Source organism: Sinocyclocheilus grahami, unplaced genomic scaffold (assembly GCF_001515645.1).
Source record: "Sinocyclocheilus grahami isolate Dianchi unplaced genomic scaffold, SAMN03320097.WGS_v1.1 scaffold122.1, whole genome shotgun sequence".
Lineage (NCBI taxonomy): Eukaryota > Metazoa > Chordata > Actinopteri > Cypriniformes > Cyprinidae > Sinocyclocheilus > Sinocyclocheilus grahami.
The window spans coordinates 2314077-2324974 of record NW_015505301.1 but is presented as its reverse complement, the minus strand read 5'-3'; the positions used below and the strand labels follow the sequence as shown (position 1 = coordinate 2324974).

The following is a 10898-nucleotide window of genomic DNA, read 5'->3' as shown; positions in this document are numbered from 1 at the left end:
CTGTCTGTCTGTCTGTCTGTCTGTCTATCATCTATCTGTCTGTCTGTCTATCATCTATCTGTCTGTCTGTCTGTCTGTCTGTCTGTCTGTCTGTCTGTCTGTCTGTCATCATCTATCTGTCTGTCTGTCTGTCTATCATCTATCTATCTGTCTGTCTATCTATCTGCCTGTCTGTCTGTGTCTGTCTGTCTATCATCTATCTATCTATCTATCTGTCTGTCTGTCTATCTATCTGTCTGTCTATCATATATCTATCTATCTGTCTATCTATCTATCTATCTGTCTGTCTATCTATCTATCTGTCTGTCTATCATCTATCTGTCTGTCTGTCTATCTGTCTGTCTATCTATCTGTCTGTCTATCATATATCTATCTATCTGTCTATCTATCTATCTATCTGTCTGTCTATCTATCTATCTATCTATCATCTCTATCATCTATCTATCTGTCTGTCTATCTATCTATCTGTCTGTCTATCTGTCTGTCTGTGTCTGTCTGTCTGTCTATCTATCTATCTATCTATCTATCTATCTATCTATCTATCTATCTATCTATCTGTCTTTCTGTCTGTATAAAAATGATTAGTATTACAGAGGAAATCATGTTACTGGACAGATCACCTTTAAATTTGAAGGTCAGTTGAAACGGCATGAGTTTTAAATAGCTTCCACATAACTCTCACAAATAGTTCCACTGTGTACTCAGTTTCACTGTGCTGACATGTCTCCATAAACTGAACTGGAAGTCGATATGGCCCTTTATGCTTGTGTTACTGAAGGGGAAAATATCTCATGCATCTCGAATATCTTCTGCACCTTCCAAAAGACATCACTTAATACACTGCCTATTTTATTTAATGCATAGATATGTGAACAGAATAACAAGGGTTACGCGACTTATTTGTTTGGAATTCTTTACTTCACTTGGAATCAAAATATATGATTTTTTTAATGCATCCTATTTTATCTGAAAAATGAAGACAAGTTTTTACCAATAGGTAGCAGGCAAATGCTTCTACGACACTTTTGTGCAAAACGTCTGCAGTTGCGCGATGTAACGCCAGGGGGAGCTATTGGTCTCTCTTTATCGGATAACAGCAACACGCCTTTTTGATTACACAATCTAAAGTGAGCTGTCTCAGGCTTATGAGATATCGTGAATCATCACGTTTTCTCAGATCCATTGCAGAGACAATCAACATAAAGACATTACCTCTGCGAGTTTTAATTATTTCCTTTAACAAGGACGATGCGATGATAAGATTTGTGTTATAATATCCGATTGCTGCAAACATGGGCTGTTGTTTACGCGTGTGTGGTCAGAATAACCTGTGCTCTTATCATCGGCAGTAAATTGAGAATTAAGGCCAGCCAGCCAGACGCATGCACGCCTCGCATGGAAAAGTCAACGACCTGACCTACATCCACAGACTCCAAATACAGCTCTCTAAAGCCTTTACCACCATGTGCTTCGGTGTTTTGACAAGCAGATCACGCTTGGTTTTGAAGGTCTGTGTCTGAATCATATGTTTTGACACATATCTAATCATGTGAGTGATGGATACACTAACGTGCATGTGAGCACGATTTGACGCAAACATCTGAACTGTTTTGGTTTATGCGCCAGACTGGAACAACAACAGATGAACGTAGGGCTCCATACGCTAGAGGGATAATCAGCGTTAAGAATTCTGAGACTGCTGTGATTTGAATTAGGGACGCGTCACCAGGACAGCTGAAGAAACAAGCGATTCTTGCTTTACAACCATTTAATCCCAACGGTCAACTGGGTATCACGCAGGGCTGCGCCAACAGGAAGCATCACGCACGGCTTACAAATGGAGCTGCTGTGGAACCGAGAACTAATACTTATTCAGAATCAGAATCAATTCCATTTTGTACATTTGTTCATGGCGTTCGAATTATTTAAAGGTTCTAGAACACTCGGAGCGCACATTTTATGACTGTGTTTTTGTAATCAGCAGCGCACAACCGCTACTAAATCTAAAGCGCCAGTGTAGTCCCGATTCCCGGACAAATGACTCTTTTGAGTCGGTTCTTTTTAATGAATTAAAAACACGTACAGCGCAACCAGTGTAGTCCGGTTTTCGATTCAATGACTCTGAGTCGGCTCTTTTTAGTGATTCACACAGATTTAACGTCCCTGGTCAAATTAATCTAATGAATGACTCTTTATAGTAAATCAAAACAATTTATTGAATAAATCTGACTCACTCTCTTGACAGCAAATTATTACTTTCGTGACGTAAAATCGAAAAAAAAAAAAAAAAAAACGTTCATCGTGTTATTTGTAGGCTTACTCAAAACTCGCGAGATTAAATTACACATAATTTAAATGCACATAGTAGCCTATGTTTTGTAGTAATCGGTGGTATCATAAAAAATAAAGTTTTGTTTATTTCGTATTTATTTTTATTTTTTTACACGGCCAACTGTTGGGTTGCATTGCTCGCTTCTGTAAGAGGTAAACATGTTTTGCAAGAATTGTAGGTAACTGGTTTTTGATGTGTTACTGTTCTGTTCAATTTGAAATTGTCATAAGAGCCACATTTATTTCCTAGAGTATTCACCAAACGCTCAAAAAGAATCAAACTATAATTGTTAAGAAAAATGGGAACCAAAATGAATACATTCGAATTCAATCCCTATTGGCATGCTTGCAACAGCATCATGGACATCTGTCACCTGAAATAAATGCCGCATTGCACCTGATAACACATCAACACTATCCTGCAGTAACACAATTTTTGCCATATAAACACGAGTAACATATGCAAACATCTCAGTGACAGATAAACAAAGCGCCATTAAAACACTGTTTTGGAGTAGAGCGCCTAACAGAAGTATGCTGATGAAAGCAGTCCCACATATATCCCTGCCATGTGTCTGCCTCTTGGTAATGTTAACCTACATTCATAATAAACCAGCTTCCTGTCTCTCTGCCGCAGTCATTAAAGGGAAACGTGCAGGAACTAGATCCAATTCAATGTCCAAAACACAACCCGCGCGCTGGATCTTTCTCTACACACGTCTCAGATTCGGATCGGTTTGTCAAAAAAGCCCTTTTTCTGTCTCTTTTTATATTTGTCTGTCTGATGTCAGATTTTTCCCTCTTGCCCTCGGAGGGGGAGGATCTAACCGCGTTGAGTCACGCAGCTGTCAAAGATAGCTGTCACCCAGTTTCCACATCAAACACACTGAGTGAGTCGCGCAGCCTGTCCCAGGTACCCGACAATGTGTTGCGTCTCCGACAAATGAAAAACGCGCTCCGCGGCGATTCCTCGACGAAGACGACATATTTCGCTCGATACTTTGTAACAATCTGGAATAATACAGTTGTGTGTGATTAAAGCGAGGAAGAATCGACCTCCTTGTTGCCAACGTGAAAAGGGGGATTTTGACGGACATGAAGACCAAAAAGGGTATGTATCTTCTCGATATGGGTGATAGCGGCGATATATGTTAGATTTGTATTGGTGATTGTAATGACTGGATAGAACTTGTCGATGATGGTTGAACAGAAAATGTCTGTCATACTGCTATTGTTTTCCGCTGCAGACAAAACAGCCTTTTTGTCAGCATGTGCTGGCGGGCTGTCACAACGAGCCGTTTCGCGTTATTAACAACATACACGCTTTGATTTTGTTCAGACATGCTTATGTAATAGTCGTATTTATCTGAGATGTTTTAAAGTGCTGTTTCACGAAGTCAACAACTATAACTTTAAATAGTCTCAAATGTAACTCTTCTAGTGTTTTTTGTGTGCATTGGGTATAAAATGCCTTCGTGTATAGTTGAACGCCTTTGGCTTGGAAAAAAACGTTCATGCGCGCAGAGTTTCTTATAACACTGACTCAAGTTTTGTTATAGGAACACGAAGGGAACTTTCCAAGTGTCGTTTTTAATTTGACGACTACTCTTTTTTTTTGCTTTCACCGCATTTGAACATTGTGTAGCGGTCTAAAATGTGCAACAATAATTCCTGACCTCCTTTTGTGAAGTTTGTGTATTTCGCGCTGCTTCCTCGAGGCGACGCTTTCACGTTCCCTACTTTGTAACAATCTGGAATAATACAGTTGTGTGTGATTAAAGCGAGGAAGAATCGACCTCCTTGTTGCCAACGTGAAAAGGGGGATTTTGACGGACATGAAGACCAAAAAGGGTATGTATCTTCTCGATATGGGTGATAGCGGCGATATATGTTAGATTTGTATTGGTGATTGTAATGACTGGATAGAACTTGTCGATGATGGTTGAACAGAAAATGTCTGTCATACTGCTATTGTTTTCCGCTGCAGACAAAACAGCCTTTTTGTCAGCATGTGCTGGCGGGCTGTCACAACGAGCCGTTTCGCGTTATTAACAACATACACGCTTTGATTTTGTTCAGACATGCTTATGTAATAGTCGTATTTATCTGAGATGTTTTAAAGTGCTGTTTCACGAAGTCAACAACTATAACTTTAAATAGTCTCAAATGTAACTCTTCTAGTGTTTTTTGTGTGCATTGGGTATAAAATGCCTTCGTGTATAGTTGAACGCCTTTGGCTTGGAAAAAAACGTTCATGCGCGCAGTTTCTTATAACACTGACTCAAGTTTTGTTATAGGAACACGAAGGGAACTTTCCAAGTGTCGTTTTTAATTTGACGACTACTCTTTTTTTTGCTTTCACCGCATTTGAACATTGTGTAGCGGTCTAAAATGTGCAACAATAATTCCTGACCTCCTTTTGTGAAGTTTGTGTATTTCGCGCTGCTTCCTCGAGGCGACGCTTTCACGTTCCCTCCGACCTCGTGTTTCTCACGGCACACAATAGAGCCCGAGTTATTCTCTGTCATTAAGTTAATGTTTCTCAAATATTATGGCGTCTAACCGTGTAGAGAGTCGTGTCAGTCTTTCATCTGTCACCTGACGTGATTTCATAAGTTTTCATCTTGTGAAAAGTCGAAAAAACGGAGTTTGAAATGTCCCACAAGCGACATTCTTTTGTTCGGTCTTGAGATTTGCAACAGGTTCCCCTCCCCCTCCTCCTCCTCCTCCTCATGTAGGCCGATGATAAAAGTACTCTTCATCTTCACAAGTTCAGTCGTTTTCTCACACAATATTAAAGCTAGATATGTATGTGATTTCACTTGTTTCGTTTTTAGACTGTGAAGAGTCCCACACGCTCGAGCTGAAGTTGGGGAAAGTTTTGTTTCACTTACAGAGTGCTGAAAGTCCCCCTCAGCCCCATCAGCACTCTGAGTGAAACGTGTTATTGACCAACTAACCGGTTTATGATAAGTAGGAACCAGTAATAATATTCAAGTCATAATTCTAAGCAGGAAAAAGTTGTCAGATCAGCAATTAAAGGGATAGTTTGCCCAAAATCACAGCTCTGTCATCATTACTCACCCTCATGTTATTCCAAGCCTGCATGACTTTCTGTCTTCCACAAAAGGGGATGGTAGGCATTAGTTACAGTCAGTCATGATTCACCTTTTTCATACTGATATAGTGAATGATACTATTTTTCAGTTTAACATCAGCTTTTGTGTTTCATAGAAAAAAAGTAATGCAGGTTTGAGTGTGAAAATAGGTCAACTGGCCCTTTAAGTGAGTTTGAAGCAAAACAGTGTCTTTAACCATAGTTTGTTCCAGTTTTTGTGAGCGTTCGTACAGTATCTACAAAGGCACAATGAAACATTGACACTGTTTACAGTCTTTGTGACGCCTCCGCTCCAACCATGAATCACATGGCTTTGCTTGACAGCAGGGATGTGACACATCAGCTGCCACACACACTCTCTCTCTCAGACGCACGCTTATACATGCATACAGACGGGCAGGCGCTGTTGTGTAGCATTCAGCGGTTGGCATTTTGGAGGGAGAGACAGTGTGTGTAGGATAGGGGGAGGAGGAGGGTCCTCAGCAGGGATTGGGGGGTTGATGTTTGACTGGGTGTCTTTTGTCCTCCTTCACACACATGGGTACACACTGATTCCCAGCTTACTCGTTCCCTGAAACACGCTTATTGACTATTACAAACAGATTGCTAATACAAAAACCTAACTTCATACCTTTTCTGGTTCTCAGAGCCTTCGTGTGCACATATAAAAGGAATAATGTTGTAAAATTCATAGTTTTTAAATGGTAATATTTCACGTCTCATGACTACAGGTGTGTTGGCGATGTCCGGAAGTGAGACGGAGGACGAGGACAGTTTGGATGTGCCTCTTGACCTCTCTTCAAATGGAGGAGGGTCAGGGAAGAGGAAGAGGAGAGGAAACTTGCCCAAAGAGTCAGTACAGATACTCCGGGACTGGCTCTACCAACACCGCTACAATGCCTATCCATCAGAGCAGGAAAAAGCCCTGCTGTCCAAGCAGACCCATCTCTCCACACTACAGGTACAGAACATTTTCAGAGAGTGCTTGTATGTGGCCTAGTACAGTCCAAGGAAACTAAAAAACACACCAAACAAACAAAAGAAAAACTGCATGTCACCCAGCCAATCAGAATATACAAAGTTCCAATGATATTGGAAAACTTGGATTGTCAGGGAGTGTTAACTTTCAGTCTGTTATTTTTTTTTTAATGATTTATATACTCTTATAGTATTTATTAATGGTTTGTTTTAATTTTTTTTTAGCAATTTTATTTTATTTTAAGATTTATTTTACTTTATTTTAGGCTTTATTTCAATTAAAATAAATGCATACATAAATAAATACGATTTTTAATAGTTCAGTAAACAACACTGTTTCAAGGTCTAGAAAAATCTGAAAACAGAAAAATTCTATAGTGAAGAGTTTGTTCTGAAGTATTTTAATGTCTTGAAATTGCATTTGTGGATGCTATATCTAAAACGCGGCATATAAAAAAATAAATGAAAAGATGTAATCTAAAAAATGGACTGAAAGTCATGGAAAATCATTGGCCAAAAGGTTTGGGAACCCTGAATAAAAAGGGTTTGAATGATCCAAAGCAGTTTCTGAAGTTATGCTTCAGAGAAGGCCTGAAGTTTCTCACGACTGCTTGTTTCCGTCAAGAATGCGAAGGGGAATTTTTCAGTTTTCTGCTTTGTTGATCAGTAATCTATTTATATGCTTCACAGGAGAGCAGTTAGCTGTCATCAATGTCTAGTTCAACTGACGTGTGAAGGAAACCGAAAGGATCAATGTCATAACTAGCAGAGAGCCAAAAAAATGCATCAGAAGAAAGAAAGAGTCGACTCTTTTTGCTAGCGCTACTGTGTTTAAGATCACACGTTCTGTTCCCGCTGAGTTTTAGCGTCATATAAACAACACTTCCTGTGAATGCAGTCAATGGAGAGAATTCCTGTGGACAGATGAGTGAATAACTGTTTTGAGTCATCTGAGATGTGGCCACATTGAAAGAGAGAGGAGGGAGAGAGAAAGAGAGAGAGAGACTTGCTCAGACACTGGGCCAGGAATTTCCCCTGCGCTCAGCCAGCTGTCTCACTAACAATAGGGAGACACAATACACGCACATTAACATAGTGAAGACTACCAGGCTCAGGCGGACCGTTGGATACACAATACAGCCCCATTACCCAGAGAGCCAAAGAGGCTTCTCTTCTGAAGAGACTCGCTAGGAGACAATACAGGAACATTACCATACTGAGGACTGAATCTTGAAACCAGGCTCTTTAGATACTGAGAAAGAAAAGTTAGAACTCAAGTTATTTCATTATAGCATTGTGACAAGTGTGTGTATTAGGAATGTATGCCAGAATAGAATTGTAAAAGGCAAAACAGCTTTGCTTATTTTGTAGCAAGTGTACTAAGTTTAAATATACCAGGCTGAAAATTTAAAGTTTGAAATATAATTGGGGTTGTTAACATTTACAGTATTGCCTGGGTGTGTACAAGTACTTTTATCATCAAAATAGACAATAAAATAAAATACAATTCGACATTAAGAATGATTACACATGTATAAAGATTTTTTTTATTTTTTATATATAATTATTTGATGGTCCTAGATGAATTAGTTTATTTTAGATTTTAAATCTGTGCGCATTTTAAGTAAAACTTTCATGTAAATTATCAGTTGCCTGTGGTGCGCAATCTGCATCAAATAAAAAGGCCAGCAGAGTTCAATTGTTGATATAAACTAAAGGTGTTAGCAGTCGGCTGTTACCTCACGGTAGTAATTGGCCTTTTGTGGAGATCCACACTGAAGTCAAGCATTCACATGTGTTTTCTGTAGTCTGAAATGTTGTGTTTGCATTAGAGTAGATCTCAACGCCCCCTCAGGTGAGACTCACCAGAGCCATGAAAGATACAGCACTATTAGCATGATTAAGGCCTAAAGGCCTTAGGCCCAACAAAGAGCACAATTTGAGGGATAAAGGTGAACTGTTACTTAGGTGATTGAGAGAAATCCTCACCGCCGAGAGCTTCCTGATTTCAACTGCCAGCTCAGCTTTTTAAAAGAGGAAAAACAAAAATAGATTCAGAGAACCGTCACATGTTAACTCAATACAGCGTCATGAATTTCCATTTTAAACTCAAGCGAGACAGTGTGCAAACAAAATTGAAGTGTTTTTTAGGACTATAGGCTTTGAACTTTGGAAAAAGTGGTAAAAGTTAGACAGAATGTGAGGTTAATTTTCCTTAGCAATATTTGGTTTCTTAAAAATTAATTATATTTGTTTATTTTCAAATAAAATGTTGTAAGTTTTTACCTATTTAATGTATCATAATTGAAGTTATTTTTTAAATTAAGAATAATTAAATGTAAAAAATAATTGAAAAATTATTAATATAATAATTAATTAACTTTTTTTTTAATTTTCTGATTCACTTTTTTAAACCACAAAACAAACATTTTCAAAGTAGGACAGCTTGTTTAGCTTATTTAGATGATCTGCTTATACATGATTGGATTGTAGGACATAATATATGTTATGGAAGTAAATAAAAATATTGATAACAGAATAAAAATGTATGACATAGTATGGTGGAGAAAAAATGTCTTGTGATATCAATATATTATTGTATGTGATGTATGGTGGTGTATCATAATCTGTTCTTCTCTCCACAGGTGTGCAACTGGTTTATAAACGCCCGGCGACGACTCCTTCCCGAGATGCTCCGGAAAGACGGCAAGGACCCCAACCAGTTCACCATCTCGCGACGGGGCAGCAAGGGCGGCGAGATGCTCAGTGACAACTCCCAGTCCCCAAAACACGGTCTGCTCGCTAACGGAGAGGACCGCAGCAGCTATGAACCCGGCTCGCCTCACCCGACCAGCAACACGCCCACCTCTAACGGTTACCCCAAAAAGTCCCTGTCCCCCAAAACACCCCCCTCACCTGGACCTGTCTTACCCAGACCCTCCGTCATCTGCCACACCACCATCACCACAGCCAATCAAGGCATCGGCATGTCGACGCGCCTTGGGGTGGAGGGGGCCACGGAGCTGCCGCTCACAGATGCGGCCGGCCTGTTCGGGTGTCGCGGGGAGGGGAACGTCAGCCCCCAGAGCGGCCTGTTCAACACCCCGCCGCCCACCCCGCCCGACCTCACCCAGGACTTCAGCGGCTTCCAGTTGCTGGTTGACGTGGCGCTGAAGAGGGCTGCAGAAATGGAACTGCAGGCCAAACAGCTCCTCGCCTGAAGACAGAAAAGACGGATGGATGAATGAAAAAGCTTCATCGATGTTTGTTTCTTGCCCCCCAAAACTGAACTCCACAGGGAGTTCAAAAAAACTTGACTGAGCAACAGAAAGCAAACAAGCATGGCCTGATCATTTCTATTTTTGGTAAATGTAAATCAAATTGATGAGGATTCCTTTATGTAAAGCATTTCAAGGTGCCTTGGCAAGTCAGTTCTTTCTTTTGTATTCCATTTATATGTAAATAAATATGTATCTTTTCGTTTTGTACACAGGGGACCAAAACCAAACACAGTAATACGACTTCCTGTCTTTCCTTATTTTTACAAGAAGGCAAGCTCTTCTCCCATTCCTCATGAGTCTTTTTTTCTCGTTTTCAGAGATTCGGCTCAATGATAGTGGATTTTTGCCTCATTTTTAGTGAACACGTCTGATATTCTGCCTCGTTTTTTTTTTTTTTTGCACAAAATGGCAGGTCATCTCAGTATCTTATCAACTCTAGTTTTCTCTCCGACAGACTCTAATCACTACTGCACCAGGTCATTCTGTGTCTCATAGATGTTCAGTTTTTTGTATCGCTTTTTTGTTGTAAAGTTTCTGATGCTGTTAGTACGTTTCTTTTTTACCTTTCATTACTCTTGAGGGATATTCAGATGTAGCAGAACTACAGTCTGAGATTTCCTCTGAATGCTCAGTGTAGAAACGGCCAGTGAATGTGCCCACATACTCCCCACCCCTGCCCTAAACACACACACACACCTTGGACAAATGAGCTGGAAGAATGAACACTAATTGTATTGTTTTTTTTGGTTTATCAAGTTGAGACCACTTTCAGAGGATGAAAGGAAAGAATGGTTTTATGTCACCAAATATGTTGATTTCAAGGTTTGGGACCTTAGACCAGTGCATTTACAGTAGCCAATGTGACATGATGCCCAATGATGTGACTTCTCCTCCTTACTGTGCAATGTATGTGGCAAATAGGGGTCACACGGTGTTTAAATAAAGTTTTGTTTTCTACAAAATGGGCGCTCATCTCCTTTCTTCAGCTTATTTTTAACTACATTGTTCGATAAGTGTGTTCGTAGTAAGGTTCTTACATTCAAGGTTGTTTTTACCTCTAAACAAAGAGTAGCATGGGAAAGCTTAGCCTTAAAATGACAGTTCTTTCTAGTAGTGTTTGAAAAATGACATGTAAGGCCTGCCTGACAGAATAGGTGGATTGCTTTCATAAAGCGGAAGGCAGCATGAGC

The 10898-nt window shown here is 39.9% G+C and overlaps 1 protein-coding gene across 2 annotated transcripts; it reads left to right on the top strand.

The window, feature by feature from the left end:
* The first annotated feature begins 2876 nt into the window (after positions 1-2876).
* On the top strand, positions 2877-10670 carry LOC107589945 (homeobox protein TGIF1-like). 2 transcript variants are annotated; one of them, XM_016278527.1, is made up of 3 exons: positions 2877-3442; positions 6181-6410; positions 9073-10670. In XM_016278527.1, the coding sequence occupies exons 1-3, from the start codon at positions 3427-3429 to the stop codon at positions 9646-9648; spliced, it is 822 nt and encodes a 273-aa protein (XP_016134013.1). In that variant the 5' UTR covers positions 2877-3426; the 3' UTR covers positions 9649-10670. The 2 variants fall into 2 exon arrangements, with proteins under 2 accessions (XP_016134013.1, XP_016134012.1); XM_016278526.1 differs by lacking the exon at positions 2877-3442 and adding an exon at positions 4079-4182.
* The last annotated feature ends 228 nt before the right edge of the window (positions 10671-10898 follow it).

Excerpts from the sequence above, each read along its gene's own strand:
- LOC107589945 (XM_016278527.1), top strand. Across the intron at positions 6,411-9,072 it reads CCCATCTCTCCACACTACAG|GTGTGCAACTGGTTTATAAA; the intron begins GTACAGAACATT and ends TTCTCTCCACAG.